The sequence below is a fragment of the Puma concolor genome, chromosome A3, assembly GCF_028749965.1.
Source record: "Puma concolor isolate L17-30 chromosome A3, mPumCon1.1.hap2, whole genome shotgun sequence".
NCBI lineage: Eukaryota > Metazoa > Chordata > Mammalia > Carnivora > Felidae > Puma > Puma concolor.
In genome coordinates, this window is record NC_141669.1 from 119,569,065 (window position 1) to 119,587,376 (window position 18,312).

Below are 18,312 nucleotides of genomic sequence, written 5' to 3' on the forward strand. Positions count from 1 at the left end.
GAGCTGTCACTCTGGCTCTAATCTCATTCTCAAACTTGGGGCTCTGTCCACAATTCTGGACTCATCTGTAGTCTGTGGAAAGGGGAGTGGGCTTTCGGCAGTGCCCACTCCCATTCGGCGGGCGGCGGAGCGGGAGAGGAAACCGGAAGGTCCGTCCCCGGTGTTGAATCCTCGAATCTAAGAGCCCGCCCAGCTCTCAGGTCCTTGGGGCCAAAAAAGATGGGGGTCGGGGTTGACGCTGTCCCACCCCGTGGTGCTGAAACTGCGGCGGACAGGACCATGTCGGGAACGAGGCTTGGGGAAGGACAAGGGGTGAGAGCAGGAAGGAACCCTGCCCTGGGATCAGAGACCCTTGCCTCAGACTCTCCGTGGGACCTCGGAGAAGCTATGTCTCTGATTTAATGTGCTTCCTCTTCCTTTAAATGAGGCCACCTGTCTGCCCTCGTGTCTGTACTGAAGGTGTATCCCAACAGCCCCAGTATACCCGTCAGGGACGGAACCGGAGGATCTCCTTGGATTCCTGGTCTTGGGAATGGGAGTGGCTTTGTTACCTGCCCGCCCCTCCAACATTCCATCTAGGCCCATCGGTCCGAGGAAGGGAGACTTACAGTCCAGAAGGGGGCGATCCAATCCACCGCGTAGGGCCCAGCATCTTGGAGCTAGGAGCTCCAGCAACTGGCTCGCATCACTCCCATTAGGCAGGCAGGAAAACTGAGACACAGAGAGTAACAATAGTAATAACTATTCAGATCCTACCATGAGGACGGCATTATGCTAAGAGCTTTTACGTTCACGACTTTTCATGAATCCTCACCACGACCCCTGGAGGTAGCTACTATTCCCATTTCTCGGATGAAACCTTTGAGGCTCAGACAGGGATAGGCATCCGGACATGATCACGCAGGGAGCTAAAAAGCTGCGGCAGGGCTATCACGAGGTCCCCTGTGCCTCAGCCCAGATTCCTGCCCTACCTCACCCTCACCTCCACCCCCACCGCCACCGACCCCCTGACCCTGGCACCGCCCTGCTAGCAAAGTTGGGAGTCCCTCGGAGCGCGCTGAGTCTGGCGGCAGGTGGATGGGTTTTTCTCCTCATCCCGCAGGATAGTATTTCAGGTTTTGAAGCCAGTTGTGTTATGCTTTGCGGGAACTGGGTCCCTGGGGTGGTTGCCTCCACCCCATCCCGCCGCCCGTCTGCACTCTCGGGTGGGGGGACGTTGCGGGTACCGCTTTAAAAATCCCAGCCTGGGCAAAACTTTGATGATAAATCAAGCGGCAGATCCCTCCGCCGCCGCCTCCTCTGGGCGGGCGGGAGGGAGTGGGAGGGAGGGGGTGCGGCGGCGCCGGCGCCGAGCGGAGTGGCCTTCCGCGGAAGGGAAGAGTCCCGCAGTCGGAGGCGGCCGGCTGGGCGTGCGCTCGCTACCCGCACCCGGGGCTGGACCGGAGCCGGGCGAGGGCTGGGGCCGGGGCCCGGCCAGCTTCGGCGAGCGAGAGGCAGCGGCCGGAGCTGGGCAGCCAGGCCGCATCCGGCAGGGAACGGCGGGCGCGGGGTCTGCGGTCTCCTGAGCCCCGATGTGAGGCGGCGGCGCCCCGGCCCGAGCGCGCACCATGGGGGCCCCGCTCGCCGCGGCGCTGGGCGCCCTCCACTACCTGGCACTTTTCCTGCAACTCGGAGGCGCCACGCGGCCCGCCGGCCACGCGCCCTGGGATAACCACGTCTCCGGCCACGGTGAGTTCGGTCGCCGCCCCCGCGGACTTCCCCACCAAACCCCACCCCGGGCTGCGCCGCTCCAACTTGGCCGTCCCCGGGCTGGAACCCGCGTCGGCCCCGGCGGGAGTCCCGTGGCGCCCCCTGCCGGGTCCACGGACCCGCCCTGGCACCCCGGCCGCCCCTGCAGAGGAAGGGGCACCCCGCGTGCAACCCGGATCGATCCCGCTGTAGCCGAGAGCCCCCTCCTCCCCAGCACGCTCGCGCCGATACACACACCTCCAGGACCACACGTATTCACAGCCAGGGGCACACTCACTGTTCCCACACTCACAACTCCTGCCCTCACGCATCTCCAGCCGCCTGCTCGGATCCCCCTCCTCACTCATCACCACTCACACTTATGCCCGCTGCACACACACACCGGCACCACGGTTGGGGGACTCACACCCTGCCAGCTGGCACCCAGGCTCACGCACTCTGCACAACTCTTGCCTGCCCTTCTGCCTGCAGACACACACACACACACACGCACACACACACACACACACTTGTGAACACACTTTGCTCGCCCACTCCTCTCTGCCCATCTGCCTTTCCCTTTTGTAGGTTTAACCCTGTAGCTGCCCTCATCTCCTCTTACTCCTCATCTGCCCCTTGGATCACTGGAAAAGGTCCTGGGGACAGAAGACCCCGCGTCTTGAGAACTGGTAGACCCGAGCTGCAGCTGCCCCTGCAGGGTTGGGGTCGGAGGCTTGCTGGGAGCCCCTCAAACACACTGGAATAGTTGGGATTGCTGCTTCCAGCCACAGGCGTGGATGGGGAAGAGGGATGCTAGGTGCTTCTGTCTTGTCTCTGGGGGTGGGTGGAAAGCCCCCTGCCATCCTTCTGTAGGGCACCCCCCCATCCTCAGCCTCGGCCCTGAGGATTGAAAGGTGGGAAATCAACTCAGCCACCGCGGGAGCTGGGGAGCAAGCAAGCAACCCCACACTGGTTGCCTGAGTCTGGGAAGCTCCTTTTAGCCCCAAAGGAGCCCAAGTTGGCAGTGGAGTTGTAACATCTGAGGCTGGTAGCTGGGGGGGGGGGGGGGGGGGTTCCCCTGCCCCTGTGAGCCAGGCTCCGGAATGGGGACCGGAGCATAAATGAAAATGGAGACGCTTCTTCCATCCATCCCTTCCCAGTCCAGTGGGGGCGGCTGCAGCACCAGTGCTGGGCACTGTATGCCCAGGGCCGGTGGGGAGGTCTGCACAAAGAGCAGAGAACTGTGTGATTTATTCCGAAGGAAGGAGTGAGGCGGGGGGAGTAGGTAATCAGAGGAGGCTTTGCTGGGGCCTGATGCATGAGTGGGATTGTTCCCAGGGGCACGGGCGCTTCCAAAGCCCTTCTCAGGGTCTCTGCTTTTGGGGAACCATGATTCCCTGCACCTTCTGCCTTACCACGTTTGATAGAACTGCTCTGTGTATCATCTGCGCACCCTTCACGTCCTCCATCGAATTTCTACGGACCTGGCCGGAGCGCTGGTAAATAGGGGAAGGATTATGTTGATCCTCAGTTTACAGATGGGGAAACCAAGGCTCAGAGAGGTGAAGGGACTTGCCCAAGGTCACACAGTGAGTGAGCGGTTGAGCTGGGACTGGCCACAGGGTCTGTCGGGCAAAGACAGAGCTTCTTCCAGGATATTCATCTCCCCATCAGATCCCCTCCCATTTAAAGGAAACTGGGAATCCCTCCTTCCGCTCCCCTCCTCGCGATGCTCAGTTCCTTGGCACAGTTAGAACTTATACTAGGAGGTTTTCCAAGGAAGGGTTTTCCTGCATTTGCAGTCCCGAGAGATACGAGGACTGGGGCTCTGAGGTTTATGGTCATCCTGTCCCTGGAGCATCAGACCTCAAGGATTTGGGTGCTACTCTGTCATTCCTGAGGTCCTGAGGGTCTGCCCTTTGTGTGGTAGTCTCTTCCTGCCCCCTGGTGCCGGGCGTGCTCAGGGGCACAACTCTGCCATGCCAGCTGGAATGTCACCTCTGAACCCTGGACAGCTCCCGCTAACGCCCAGAGGAGGGGCTAGACAGAAAGGACACAGCACTGACTGCTGGGGGCCCTGGCTTCTCTCACTGACCCCCCTGTGCAGTTCTGGGCAAGTGGGTCAGCCCCCTGTGGGGCTCCTTCTGTCCCTCAAGAAACAAGGAAGCCAGGCTGCTCTGCAGGGGCCAGACTGCCTTCTCCCAACATTGCCAGGTTCAAAGTCACCAAGTAGTGGATGCCGAGGAGCCCCCATGGCGGCCCCTCTGCCGGGCCAAGTGCCCGCCACCACAGGAAGGGTTTGGAGCCACTCACTTAATCACAAAAAGAAACTGTTATTAATGATAGTGAGACGCGGCGAATAAGTGGGTCATGTCTAATAAGCCATTTGTGTTCAGGAGGAGAATACCAATTTGATAAAAGCTGTGTGTGCTGAAAAAGCCCAGAAATTGCTGTTTAGCAGATTGGAGCCTGATCGTTTCATTATTCCTGGGCTCCGCATGTCCTCGGCTGATTCAGGAAATGTGGCCGGGTTAGGGAGGGGTCTCGGTGCCTGCAGGTGGGGATGGGAGGCTGGAAGTGGGGGGCTCCTCCGGAGGAGACCACGGACCCCAACCACTTGGCGGTTGCTCCCCTCTCCAGCTCAGTCCGAGCCCAGCCCAGCCGCCAGGCTGACGCCTTCCCCCCCCACCACCCGGGACTTGTCACAGGGAGAGCCCGTGGTCAGGTGGGTCCGCAAGGACATCTGTCTCGCTTCCCATCTCCCTGCTACCTGCACTCAGCCCACTTCGCAGAGGGCCTTTTAAAGGCATGAGGATCGAATGGGGGAGTGAATGGAGCATGCCTCTTAGGGAGGCACAAGGGACTGAGAGGCTGGGAGGGTGGTGGCCAGTGTTCGCCCCTAGTAGGTATTCCGTTAGTGACAACTATTTTGAATTTTCCTTATCAGAAAGGGTTAGCTCATTGCCATAAGCACAGCAGAGGTGGCGGGTGGGGGGGGGGGGAGCGAGGAGCTAGCATTTATGAGCTGCCTACTATGTGCTGTAGGTGCTACCAAACCCCTTGCCAGTGTTCACTCACCAAGGTTGACACTATTCATGCAAGGCTGGGGTTGGAGAGAGGAGAATACTGAGGTTCAGAGAGGGCCAGTGACTCGCCCAAGGTCACTGAGCCTGTATGGGGAGCGGAAGAGCTGTGCCTGCCTCCTCCGGGACGGCCTTGAGGCAGGCTCGGCCAGTCACGTGACAGGACTTCTTCCTTCTGCATAGCTGAGCCTTCCAGCTCCCCAGAGCATTGGCAAAGCAGTGGGTTCCAGCAAGAGGAACCAGCCGCTTAGACAGGTGACTGGTAGGGTCTTGCTGAGGCCACATGCAAGTTTAGAAAAAGACAGCTGGGCTGGACTCTTTCTCCAGTCCTTGTCCCAGGTCTGGGCCAGGGCAGGGGTCCTGAAGACGGGACCTCTGTGCGCATCCTGCAGAGACCTCCTGCCTTGGAATCACCGGGGAGTTTGTTAAAATGCAGATCCCAGGGTCCCCCAGACCCATTGGCCAAAATGATTGTTGATGAGACCCTGGAATCTGCATTTTAATAAGCTCCCCCCGATGATTCCTGCGCAGCTGGAGTTTGGGAGCCACTGCCTAAAGTATTCACCCACGTGGAGGGACAGGATATTGTCTTGTCCAGGGGCTGCTGGGTTGATTTGGTTTTGCAAGAGAGGGAGAGGGCCACGCTGGAGCAGGCATGTGGACCCTGAGAGGAGACCCAGGAAGCCTGATACTGAAGCAAACATCCATTCTGCCACCCCGCCCTGCCACACACACACACACACACACACACACACACGCGCACGCACGCACACACCTAGGCCAGCACCTTCAATTATTAATACACCCCAATGCAGACACAGATCCTGGCTTGGCCCGGCGCTTTGTCCATTGAGTGATTCACCGTCCTGAGGTTCTCTCTGTTGCCAGGAGGGAGCAGCGGGGTGCTGAGGGAGGGGCGGGGGCCACCGGGCCGTTTGGCAAACGGCCTGTGCACTGGAAAATGACTCTGGCATTATCTCATTCCTTACTGAACTGTTGGTATCTCCCCATCAATAAGCTGGCTAGTTTGGTGGCTGGGAGACGGAGAAAATTGAGTGCTGTCTTCCGAAGGTTATGATGTTAAAAATGTGTTCGCATTGTCTCGGGTGTTGGTGATTATTCTATCAATTACGCCCGTAAACACTCGGCCTTGGGCTGAGGGTTCCCGGCCTCCTGTGGGGAATCGGCCCTCACAAGCGGTTTTCCCCGAGTCCTTCACACCAATTGGTTTTGACACCTTGCCTATCAGCCGCTCCGGCGGCCTTTTCCCGAAGCAACGGGAGCCGCGGGCGGCCAGCAGGACAGGAATTCGGCTCATCTCCACGGTGACACGGTGACAGCAGAAGTGTTGGGGGAAGTCTCCTTGTGATAAACGAGTGGGCAGGGACAGGGGTGAGGGACAGTGGTCAGCCGCCAGGACCGGAGACGGAGGGGAGGAACAAAGCCGTGGGCAAGGGTGCATTTGCCCAAACTGCCTGGGAGGTTAGGGTTTGGCTTGGGGGTCACCTTACCCCACGCTGTGCAAATGAAGTGAGAAATATACAGAAGGAAATGTTTACTGAGTGTCATGCCAGGGCCTTGCATGGCATTGTTCCATCTGATCCCCACAAGCACCCTAAGAAGAAGGGACCTTTTCTCTGGCCCAGTGTATTTTTGAGGAAACTGAGGCCCAGTGAGGTTAACAGCCTCGCCTGAGGTCACACACCCAGCAAGTGCTGGAGCCTGGATTTGAACCCCGGAGTGTGACTCCAGACCCCCGTGTTCACAATGCTGTTGAGTTCCAGAGGCAAAGAGTTTTTGGAGACGTCCAAGGTCTGAAATCTTAAAACTTTGGTGTATTCCAAGCTGATGTAGTTTTAAACATTCAGTTGATTTTTAATTTCGTAAGGAATCCGTGTCTTTAGAAGAAAAGTCTCCTCATCCTTACAGACCACGGCAAGGGCATCCCGGGCTGGGCAAGGCTGATGCTGCCTTGCCGTGGACGGACCCAGGCCCCGCCCCTTGGGTACATAGGAGAGGCTGCAACCCTGAGGGTCACAGGGCGCCAGGGTGTGTCCTCCTCTCCCCCGCCCCGGCGAGGCGAGACTCTTCTATCAGAAAAAGGGCCGGTGATCTCACTGGGGGAAGAAATCCACCCCTCCACCAGCTGGTGACCGTGAGGTCCCTCTGGCACCTGCCGCCGGGGGAAGGGAGGCGGAGACGGGGAGCCAGAGGGGCTATCGCCCCTTCAGGTCCCCGTCCCCGCCACGGGGCCCCCTCCCCGTGCTGGAAGCCAGCAGAGGAGTCTCTGGGACTCAGCTCCCTCCAGCTGAAACCTCTCTTCAAGGACCCTCCGCAGCCTTTGGGTCCTACCTGAGAGATGGTTTTAGGCAGCACCCGGACACAACCTCTTACATTTTAATCGTTCGCATTTATTTTAATGTGGATTGGAAAAATAAAACCGGCACATCAAAACTGTGATTTCACGGATATGATCGCTTAGGACGAGGCTAACGGGCATATGAAAAAACAGTGGGTTAGTTTATAGGAAACCAGTCAGACAGGCCAGTGAGGGTGGTCCACAGGCAGATCTGTGTGTAGGAATGACTGCACTTGGGGGTTGTTGGCCCGCGGGCTGCCTCCTCCCACCTCCTACTCGGGGCTCTCATTGGGAACCTCTGGCCTGACAGAGGCCGCTGCCGGGTATTGGAGGCTTGACCATTCACTTAGTCCCTCATTCATTCAACAAAGATCAGCCGAGCACCTGCCATGCACCAGGCTCCTTTAGCCACTGGGGACGTAGCAGTGAAGGAGACAGATAAGGTTCTAGCTCAGACAACTAAACCTATAAAACATACATAGAAGTATAAATTGTGATAGGAGTTGAGAAGCAGCGATGATGTTCAGCCCAGAAAAGGCACTCCCTCCCGGGGCAGTGAGGGGACCCCATAGTGAGCTCCCTGTCACAGAAGATATGCAAGCTGGACCCAACCATTTATTAGCTGGGGCCGTTTTGGAGGGAATCCCTGCTTTATTTCCCAAAGGAGCACAGACTGGTGAAGTCGGCAGAGAAGTCAGAACACAGTGGGTGGTTAATGACGGTCTGTCACACAGGGAGTTAGAGATGGGCCCAGGTGGGCGGGGCTGAGGATGCCCGGGCCCCACACAGGGGACGCGGCAGGGGTGAGGGCCTTTGCTGGCTCCTGTGTTGAGAGGTGCGGGCAGTGGCTCCTTTGTGACTTCATTAAAGTTAAAGTGCCAGAGTTCGGGGGTGGGAGAAGTAGACCCTGAGCTTTTAGCCAACCCTCCCGCTAACTCGGCCTTGCTGGGTAGCTTGGCAGGTCCCTGCCCTTCTCTGGGCCTCGGCACCCCCAACAATGGCAAGTTTACCTAAGCTCTAAGCCTCTGGAGTCCTTCCAGGCCCTCTCCTTTGTCCTCCAGGCAGCAGGTGAGGCTGGAGTCCACGGCAGTGAGGAACTCCGTCTAGCACGTGATGCTTCGTCTCAGTGGCCTTTGGGGGTCTGGGAACCAAGACGCCAGGCAGCGTTCATCCAGTTTTTTCCTCTGTGCCGATCATCTCCCTTACCTCCTCCTGTAGGCCTCACACGCCCCATGGGGAGGGTGCTCCCATGTTACGGACTAGGACACGGAGGCGTAGGGGGTGATGTGACCTGCCTGAGGCCACACAGCTGTTGAATGGCAAAGCCAGGCTTGAGCCCAGCTTATGGGGCTGCAGCGCTGGGGTTCTGCCCTGCTCATCTGTCCTGCTCCTGGCTGCCAAGCCCGGTGGGCGTGTGGACACTTGCTTTGTTCCGGAGCGGCACCCTGGCTTCGTCGGATTCTCTCCGGGATGCCAAAATGCTGGAAAGGCCAGGGTCTGGCTGAACAAGCTCGATCTGAGAGCCTAGGCTCCTGGATCCGAGTCCAGCACTGTCAGTGGGGGTGGTGGGACCCTGGGTGCACCTGCCTGGCTGTTCCGCAGGGAGGGGGCTGGTGGCTTTGTCTGAGCGTGTGTCTGGAATGCGTGCATTTGGGTGTTTGATCATGTGCGGTTGAGATGTGGCTGGGCGGGAAGGAGCCGGGTGGTCCCTCTAGCGTCCCAGCCTAGGGGGGCCGGGCTGTGCCCTCTGTGCCATAGCCTTGGCTTCTGAATCAGCCTCCCCGGCCCCTCCAAGCTGATGCCCTTGGGACGTGAGGCATAGAAGCTCTGGGAGCATCTGGAAGGTTAGAGCTGGAGCTGGGGCCGGGGTGGGGGGGGCTTGCTCAGAGCTATCAATTAGGGGGCTGGCAGTGGCCATCTGTGGCAAGTGCTCTGCCTGCCCCTCTCTCTGGATCTCTCTCTCCAGGTTGGACTCTCTCCCTCTGTCCTTCAGTCTCTCTCCATCTTTCTTTGTCCCTTTCCCTGTGTCTGCTGCATCCATCACCCTCCCTCTTCCCATCTCCCCACCTCACCCTGTCTGTCTTCACATGCACACACGTGCACGCACGCACACGCGCCCACACGCACACACTCCTCTCTCCAGGTCACATCTAGGATCACACACACGTGTATTCTGGGTAGCATGATGATACCCACACAGAGCGGGCACCTGAGAAATGTCAGTTGAATGACTGAAGTGAATGAATGAATGGTGATGTTACAAGGGGATGAAATGAAATGGTGATGTTACAAGGGACACTGGAGCTTGTCTAGACTAGTGGTTCCTAATTTTCTTGGAGGTCACAATCCTCTTGAGCATCTGATGAAAAATGGATCACTTCCTTAGAAAATGCCACACCATTTCTGGTTAGTTCCGGTGGGTTCGTTGAGGCCCCCAAAGCTCACCTGTGGTCCCAGGGGAAGCAGCCTTCATTTCACTGGGGAGGAAACTGAGGCCCAGAAAGGAGCCAGGGCCAGCCCCAGGATGCAGGGCAAGCCCTCAGCAGAGCCGGGAGTGGGTCCTCCTCCTCCCCCGCAGCTCTCCCATGTGACCTGGGGGTGGGGTTGGGGGGGCTCTGGAACAAGCTTGTCACTTTCCCCAGCAAGTTCTGGGTGAGTGTCTCCAGGGGGTGGGCGCGGGGGAGAGGTAACGGAGGACAGCCAGCCAGAGACGAGAGCCCTGGGAATGGCTCAGGTGGGCGAGCCATCCGGAGGGGCGGCGGCGGGGCGGGGGGGGGGGGGGGGATGGTGTCTCTGAAGGTTTCCCACCAGAGTAGTCCCCATGTCCTGGGGCAGTCAGGAAGACTTCCTGGGGGAGGTGGGCTCCTTGAATCCAGGGCTGAGGGCTGGGTTGAGGGGATTCCAGAGGCCAGGGGAGCCTCCCCTGACGTCCTGGGTCTGGCAGGGGCTTCAGTGGGAGAGTTGTGCATGTGTACTGGGCAAAGCAGGCTGCGGAGCTTGGTGTTGACCCCCACCAGCTGGAGGTTTTCGAGTGGGGAGGGTGGGGGTCTGGCGTCAGGGTAGGACCGGCCATGTGCCTGAAGTGGGGGCTCAAACAGGACTTGGAGGCTGGAGGGGGAGAGGCTGTTTCCTGGACTAGGCCCGAACTCGCAGGCTCGTAGGATGCCGGGGCCGCAGCGTCCAGGGGGCGACAGAAACGTGGGCTCGGTGGGAGATGGGAACTGGGTGTGCACGCGTGCGCGTGTGTGTGTGAGTGTGTGCGCGCACACTGGCTTCCTTTCTAATACTTGAGCACCCCAGGCTCCTCAGCACCTTCCCCCCAGTGATTTCATCTGCCTGGCAGGCTCCCCCCCCTGCCCCCCCCACCCTCCGGCTCCCTCCACCGTGCTTCGTGTACCTCCTCACAGGGGCGCGTGACCTGTCAGAGCCTCACCGTGGTCATCCCAGCGGGCACCCCAGGCACCCGTCCACACGCCATCTTGCAGAAGAGGAAACGGGCTTAAGAGGTGGGTGGGCTGGGGGCCCACACCTAGTTCAAGGCAAGGGAGCAGAGCCCCACCTTTCCCCCGCCAGCCTGGTGTGATAAGGTTGTAGGGGATGGTACGTGCCCGGGCTTTGGGGTCAGATGCTCTTGGGCTCAAGTCCCGGCCCCCTACTCAAGTTCTCTGAGCCTCACTGGCCAACTTGGGGCTGGGGGTCTTGACTGAAGCCCCTCTTCTCCCAACCCTCAGGTTTGGTTCCTGGCTGAGGGCAGGGAAGGTGAGAGCAGACGGCAGCGTGTCTGTTTTGCTTTGTGAGGTTTTAAAAAAATTATTTCCGGCCTCAGAGGCGGCAGCAATTATGGCCGGCTCACTGGGGAGCCGTTTGCCGCCTGTCATTGGCCCCAGGAAAGGGTCCCTAATGGAGGCCCGGCGGCCGGAGTGCATGGTAGTGAAAATAACGCTCCAAACAACCCTGCACTAATGGTCTCCTGGCAGGCAGACGAGAGGGAGGGGGCGGGCAGGCTGGCTGACAGCTGACGGAAGGCCTCTGGGGCAGGGGGCCCTGAGCCTCACCGGCTGGTCTCCTCATGTCCCCCAAACCCCAGCAGTGGTCCCTGAACTCCAGTTAGGCGCTGGGAGTCCTGAGCCTGGCTCTGCTGCTCTCTGTTGAATCTCCTCCCGGGCAGAGGAAAAACAGTGCAAAAGGCCTGGGGTGGGGCAGAACCCCGTCAGCTAGGGATTCTCTGGTTCTAGAACAGTCCTTGCGTTTCAGAAGGCCAGGCCAGTCTAGTCCTCTAGGGGAGGAAAAGGGAGGTGGGAGTCTTGGGGCAAGAGGAGCCGGAGCAAGGCCACCCTGTGAGAGGCGGCGTGAATGGCGGCCCGATCATCACCAACCTGATAAAGCTCCATGGAGCCCACTAGGTGCCGGATATTTACGGGGATGTGTGATCCTGTTGCGTGCCCATGATATCCGTTTTACAGATGAGGAGACTGAAGCTCAGGGCTTTGCCCACCACAAGGAAGCAGAGTTGGGGTTCACATGTGGGTCAGCCTGACTCCAGAGCTCGCACGGTTTCTGCTGCTCTGCTAGATTTCCCAAACACAGTTGGGCAGGGGCGGGAGGGGCAGGGGCAAGCACTAGGTCCCAAGGGGGGCCGCGTTGGACCACACCTCCTGGGGAGGCGGCGTGGCCGCCAGAGTCTGCCTCAGTTTCTCCCCTGCTGTCGGTCCCTGCACCTGGCGTTCAAGTGCCCTCTCCCCTTCTCTGTTCTTCACGCTCCCTGCCCCCACCCATCTCTCACTTGTCTTTCTCCCTCTCACTGGACTTGAGGGGCGCTCCTTTCTGGGCTCGGGGGCAGCCGCTCATGGCTGTGGCTGGTGCGGCCTCCCTCTGCTTCCTCCATTCACCCCCTCTCTGCCCCCGGCGGGCAGCAAGGAGGGCACACGCCCGGGCTTTGGGGTCAGACTCTTAGGCAGACTCTTAGGTCAAGTCCTGACCCCCCCCCCTCAAGCTCTGCAAGCCTGAGGAGCCATCTGTGCAATGGGCTCACCCCACTGGCCTTGCAGGATGTCCAGGCGACGGGGGTGGGAGGAAATGGCATCTGCACAAACGTCAGGATGTCTGTTTGCCATCTCGTGTCCCTGCCCCCGCATCCTGGTTCCTGTCCTGTCGCTGGCTCCCTGCACATCCCCCCCCCCCCCCCCCCGCTTGCCTCCCTCCCTCCCAAACCCTTTCACTCCCCGGGGCCCAGATGTGTGGGAAGAGGAGGCGGGAATTCCGCTGGGGAAACCTGCTCGACTCCCACAATCCTGCAAGTGCCAGAATATTTTCACTCTCCTTAAATCTCCCTAGATTTGTAATTCTACTGCTGTCTCCCTCAATCCGCGCTGCTGGCCTTGGGAGGCACCCTGCCCCCCGCCGCGGGCACCGGCACTGCCCGCCCAGCTGGGTCAGGGCTGCCTGGCGGGGGAGGGGGGGGGCAAGTCCTCCCTCTGTCCGTGCCTCAGTTTCTTCACCCATAAGAAGAGGAGAGTGACGGTGGCCACTTCCCAGGTTGTCTTGGGGATTCGGTGAGACATTTTACGTTATTAAAGAAGCATCTCTAGGGGCGCCTGGGTGGCGCAGTCGGTTAAGCGTCCGACTTCAGCCAGGTCACGATCTCGCGGTCCGTGAGTTCGAGCCCCGTGTCGGGCTCTGGGCTGATGGCTCGGAGCCTGGAGCCTGTTTCCGATTCTGTGTCTCCCTCTCTCTCTGCCCCTCCCCTGTTCATGCTCTGTCTCTCTCTGTCCCAAAAAATAAAATAAAAAACGTTGAAAAAAAAAATTAAAAAAAAAAAAAAAAGCAGCATCTCTATAAAAAGGAATGAAATCTGATATATGCTACAATGTAGAGGAACCTCGAAAACATTATGCTGAGTGAAAAAAAGCCGGTCCCCAAAGACTGTATGTGGTGTTATCGCATTGGTATGAAACATCCAGAATAGGGGAGTCCAGAGACAGAACATAGAGCGGTGACCGCCAGGGGTCACGGGGACGGCTCGTGACTGCCTCCTGGGTGCGGGGTTTCCCTTCAGGGGGATGAAAACGTCTGCGGACTAGATGCAGGGGGCGGTTGTCCAACACCGTGAATGCGCTCAGTACCACCGACTTGTTCATTTTAAAGTGGTTAATTCTGTGACCTGAATTTTGCTCCGATGACAAACTAAACACAAAGGAAACGCCCCTGGAGCCCATACTCTGCCAGATCGTCCACTGACAACAGCCTTACGACATAGGTGTTATCACCCCCATTTTACAGATGAGCAAACCGAGGCCCAGCATCACCAGGCACTTAGCGCATAGTAAGGGCTCAAAATGGTAGCTGGTTGCACTTTTATTTAGGGCAGCCCTCCTTCCCCATCAGCGGGGCTGGGCAGGGACCCCACCTGAGCGAATGGCCTTGTGTGTGTATAAAACTCAGCAGTTGAGGGGCGCCTGGGTGGCGCAGTCGGTTAAGTGTGTCCGCCGACTTCAGCCAGGTCACGATCTCGCGGTCCGTGAGTTCGAGCCCCGCGTCAGGCTCTGGGCTGATGGCTCAGAGCCTGGAGCCTGTTTCCGATTCTGTGTCTCCCTCTCTCTCTGCCCCTCCCCTGTTCATGCTCTGTCTCTCTCTGTCCCAAAAATAAATAAACGTTGAAAAAAAAAAAAAATTTAAAACTCAGCAGTTGAGTGGCTGCCACTGGGGAACAGCGGGCATTGAGGCCCTACGGTGTCCCCCACACGGACATGTCACCTGCATCAGTCCTCGAAATAAGCCTTGAAGAAGTGACACAAGTGAGGGATGCCTGGGTGGCTCAGTCGGTTAAGCATCCGAGTTCAGCTCAGGTCACGATCTCGCGGTCCGCGAGTTCGAGCCCCGCGTCGGGCTCTGGGCTGATGGCTCAGAGCCTGGAGCCTGCTTCCGATTCTGTGTCTCCCTCTCTCTCTGCCCCTCCCCCGTTCATGCTCTGTCTCTGTCTCAAAAATAAATAAAACGTTAAAAAAATTTTTTTTAAATAAATAAATAAATAAATAAATAAACTTAAAAAAAAAATGACACATGTGGGAACAAGCACTCAGGCCAGTGGGGTAACTTAGAGCCACATGGCGAGTCAGGCCAGGGGTGCAGCTGTTATCCTCACGCGTAAATCCTGGGCGTCCCTTCCCCCCCCCCACCCAGTCCCTCTGCTTCCTCCTGGTCCGCTCCCCGCTTTTGCCAACAGGTCAACAATCCCCTGCGCGGGGCAAGGCCTAAGGCTGCAGAGACAAAGGAGGCCTCTGACTGGATCGGACAGAGGCCCCTTGACTAGGGGATCAGCCCCACGCGGCGGAGTAAACAGCTCCCCACCAGGGCACCATTTCTTTGATGGTCTATTTCATTCAAAATTCATGGGTTCTGTATTCTGATCCATAATATATTCATGTTTGCTTTCATACAAAAATAATGTTCTTTCCCCATTTGGGGGGAGGGCAGTCAATGCCTCGGGAGGTGGCTTCCCCGGTTGCAGCAGCAGGGACCGTGAGGGCATCCACCGTTCGTTTCTTTGTTCGCTCACCCTGCAAGCGGGCCCTCGGGCCTCCTCGGGCCCGAAGCGGGTGTTAGTCCTCACCGCGTGCAAGACGCAGGGCGCCTGGCGCTGAATCACCCAGGAAGCTGCCCCGTCAGCCGGACTGGCGGGCTCGGTAGGGTTGTGACAGGCGAGTGGCAGAGAGGCTCCAGGTCCGGGGGCCTCTGCAAGCCGGGGCCTGGAGGTGGGGCCGAGGGACGAAAGGCGGGAGGTCAGTGGCCGAGGACGCCAGGGCCCCTGACAGTGGTGGGGGTGGCTGCCCGCTGTGTCCGGCCCTCAGCAGGCCCTGCGTCCCGAGCCCTTCTGATCGAGAAGAGTCTCTGCTTGGTGCTGCTCTGAATTTAATGCGTGACCCTCGCTGGTCTCCCCTGTTAATGCAAGAAAATGGAGACTGAGGCCCGGAGCCTTCAGCAAGCTGCTGCCTTCCCTGGCTGGAATTTACAGATGCTGTTTGGTTCTCATAGTGTTTATTTTTACAGTTACCCTCTATTTATGGCAAGTGATGCTGATTTTCCGTTTATGGCGGTAATAAAAGTCTCCTTTTAAGCTGAATTTATTTAAGTAAAAAGGGAAAGATGCTTTGAAAATAAATATTAAGTAAATAATGGTGCAGGTGCGTCAGGGATCCTGCAGAAATGGTGAAGGTAGTCCCCAAGAGGTCAGACTCGTGAGACTCTCCCTCGGGTGCGCCCTTTCCTGTTCGGAGCTCCTCCTAACTGTGCCAACTCCAACCAGCCTTCAAGTCCAAGTGTGCCCCACCACCTAGAAGCCACCCCTGAATCCAGGCAGACATGGGCCTGCCTTTATCTTCCCTCACACCGTTACCTGCATCCCAAGTTTCTGCATACAGTTGTGCTCTGCGTATCTCTGGGCTGGGGCGGGGAGGGGCCACGATTCATGGCTATGTGAATGGTGCACACCCTGAACAACGGTACATGGCGATGCAGGCTCAGTCCCAGCTGTTGTTCACACAGTAGTCACCTGTCTGTGTGTCTGCCCTTCCTGTGGACTGTGGGCCGCGTCTTGGGAAGCCCGGCACACGTAGGGGTCTATGAAGGTTGATCTCTTTCATCCCGTTTGCGGGGAGGCCTTGAGCTCACCGCATGCCCGGGTCGCCATCTTCCCGCCAAGGCACGCTGCGGTTCACTAAGCTTTTGTACAAAATGCCTTCTTCCGCTTCTTGAGAAGGGGAGAGCTTGCCCACTCCAAGATGAAACGACCCGGATCCCTCAGCCTGCCAGAGAACCCTCGAGTTCCTCCCTTGAGCCCATCCCCGAGCAGATGCTCTGCACCCACCCCCAGGGAGGAGAAGACTGGGTGTCGCCTGCTGGGCTCCTTCTACGCAGCCAGCCCTCTCAGACCCTGGGGGCCTTTCCATCCAGTTTATCTGGGTTTTCCTCTTATGGACGTGTCACATCTCCTGGTTTCGGGAGCAAGGTGGGATTCACAGATGAGCTGGGGCTCCGTTAAACACTCCCTCCGCAGCCTTTCCCCTGTTCGGCCTCCCAGCTGGGAGTTAAGGTGGCCATGGGCCTTCCTGACCCCGTGCCACACCCCTTGCAGTCCTGGCCACCAGCTGAGCTGGGCACAGAGCAGGCTGTCTGGAAACGACCCCCAAGGACAGAAGGGGAAAGGAGCTGAGTGACGGACGACCCAGGTTCTGGTTGGCAAATTCTGCAGGCAGCCTTGGGACTGAAGTCTGGCTTTGTTCCCTCATGCGGTGTGACCTCAGGCACTGACACTCCCTCTCTGAATCTTCATACCTCCCTCTGTGAAATGGGGCTGACAGTAAATAGTAGCAGCTCATCAAGTCCTTGGGAGGATGAAGTAGGCTTCTGTGTACAGGCAGCACCTAGAGGGGTGCCTGATGGCCCCCAGGTTCTCTGAGCTTTGTTTCTTAAGTTGCTGGAAAAGGCTCAGGTATGGAGGGAGGTAAGTGGTGGGGGGAGTTCCAGGGGCCCTCACGTGGACACCCCGACTTCCTATCTTCATCACTGTCGTACCAGCACCAGCAGAGGACAGGGGGAGAGTTTGGACTTGGCTCCTAAAGCCTGAGTCTGAATCCCAGCTCCTCAAAGTCCCTGAGCTGCTGGAAACCTCTGTGAGCCTCAGTTTTCCCACCTGCAGGAAAGAGCCGATGATCCCTGACCGGCAGGGCCGCTCCGAGGGATTATGTGGGGTCAGACACATCAGCTTTCTGGTGGGTTGTGGGCCTCCAGTCGGAAAGATGATCCCATGTTTGATCCCAGGCTTGTGGTGCTGGTCCCCGGGCCGCAAGGGTGCAGAGGGCCCCCCGCGAAGCAGCCACAGCCCTTTCTGGCATTGCCGGCCTTGATTTATTGTCCCGTCTCATTCTCGGTCGCACTTCCTATCCCAACTTTATGGGCCCTCTCAGGGAGCCTCCAGCCTGCCTGTCAGTTTGGCAGGACCCGCGTGGGCCAAGCCGGGCTTGGGCGGCCGGTGGTCGTGAGGGCCAGAAGGAGGGAGGGTGGGGAGGGGCCCGGCCTACTGGGGCCCAGCTAGGACCTCCCAGGTTGCTGTGTCCACATTATCCATTTGTCTGTCCCTATCCCTGCTCTTGTGGGCACGGTCCCCCCCAGAAACTCCATTCTGGCACATAGTAAGTGCCCAATAAACAAAAGATGTCTGTCTCCTTTGTTTTGTTTTGTTTTTTTCCTTACAGTTTCAAACTTAAGTCCTCTGGGTTTCTGACCTTTCTGCCTTCATTCATTCATTCATTCACTCGCCCTTTCAGCACATGCTTAACAGCACCTCCTCCCTGCTGGGCAGTGCAGGGGCCCTGTGCTGGGGGAGCTCCCAGGCTGGGGGAGACACAGACACCTTAGTATCTGTCACATGACATGCTCCGGTGGGGGCAATGACAGGACTCAGAGACCATCAGGGGCCCCGAAGAGGACTTCCGCTCCGGCCTGGGCAGGGAGGGCATCTCCAGGCACAGGGCCACCTGTGAGCTGGGATTCCAGCCCAGGGGGGGACACATGGAAGTGACAGGGAGAGGGAGGAGGGGCTACGGCCGGGGTTCAGCAGAGCCACTGCTGCGGACTTCGGATGCCCAGCCCGAGAAGCTGCCTCCAACCCTGAGTGTCCCATTGGGCACCCCGAGTGTGAGGGTTTCCTGGAGCTCCCGGGTGGCCCTGAGCCAGGCTCAGCCACTTCTGGCAGAGCCACCGTATATGTCTTGCGCGACAGCAGCCAGCGTTCACTGAACACCTACCGTGTGTCTGGTGTCATTGCGGCTGCCAGGATCCCACAGTAAACACAACAGGCTCCAGTCTCCAACCTTTGAAGGGCTTACACTCAGGTTGGGAGAGGGGCAGCGAATGAGACGCGGAAGAGACGGCATGTTAGTGTAATGGTTAGGAGAAAGCGCGAAGTCGCAAAAAGGGGACAGACAGGGTGGGGAAGACGCAGGAGGTGACACGGAAGCAAAGGTTTGAACGAGGTGGGGGGGGGTCCCGTGCGTGGGAGTGGGGAGCATTCTGGGCACAAGTCCAGGGAAATCCTCGTTGTGTGAAAACCGCTGCGGCAGGCCAGAAGCCACGGGAGGACTTAAA

The 18,312-nt window shown here is 58.4% G+C and overlaps 1 protein-coding gene across 3 annotated transcripts in view; it reads left to right on the forward strand.

Annotated features, from left to right (window-relative positions):
• Nucleotides 1-1,350: 1,350 nt before the first annotated feature.
• VSTM2L (V-set and transmembrane domain containing 2 like) overlaps nt 1,351-18,312 on the forward strand; it is a 38,518-nt gene continuing 21,556 nt past the window's right edge. Inside the window, exons 1-2 of one of the 3 annotated variants that reach the window (XM_086702169.1) lie at nt 1,351-1,728; nt 10,578-10,676. In XM_086702169.1, the coding sequence (XP_086558295.1) occupies nt 1,608-1,728; nt 10,578-10,676 (220 nt within the window). In that variant the 5' untranslated portion in view covers nt 1,351-1,607. The remainder of the gene's footprint in view (nt 1,729-10,577; nt 10,677-18,312) is intronic. The other 2 variants (XM_086702168.1, XM_025932512.2) reach the window with 2 other exon arrangements.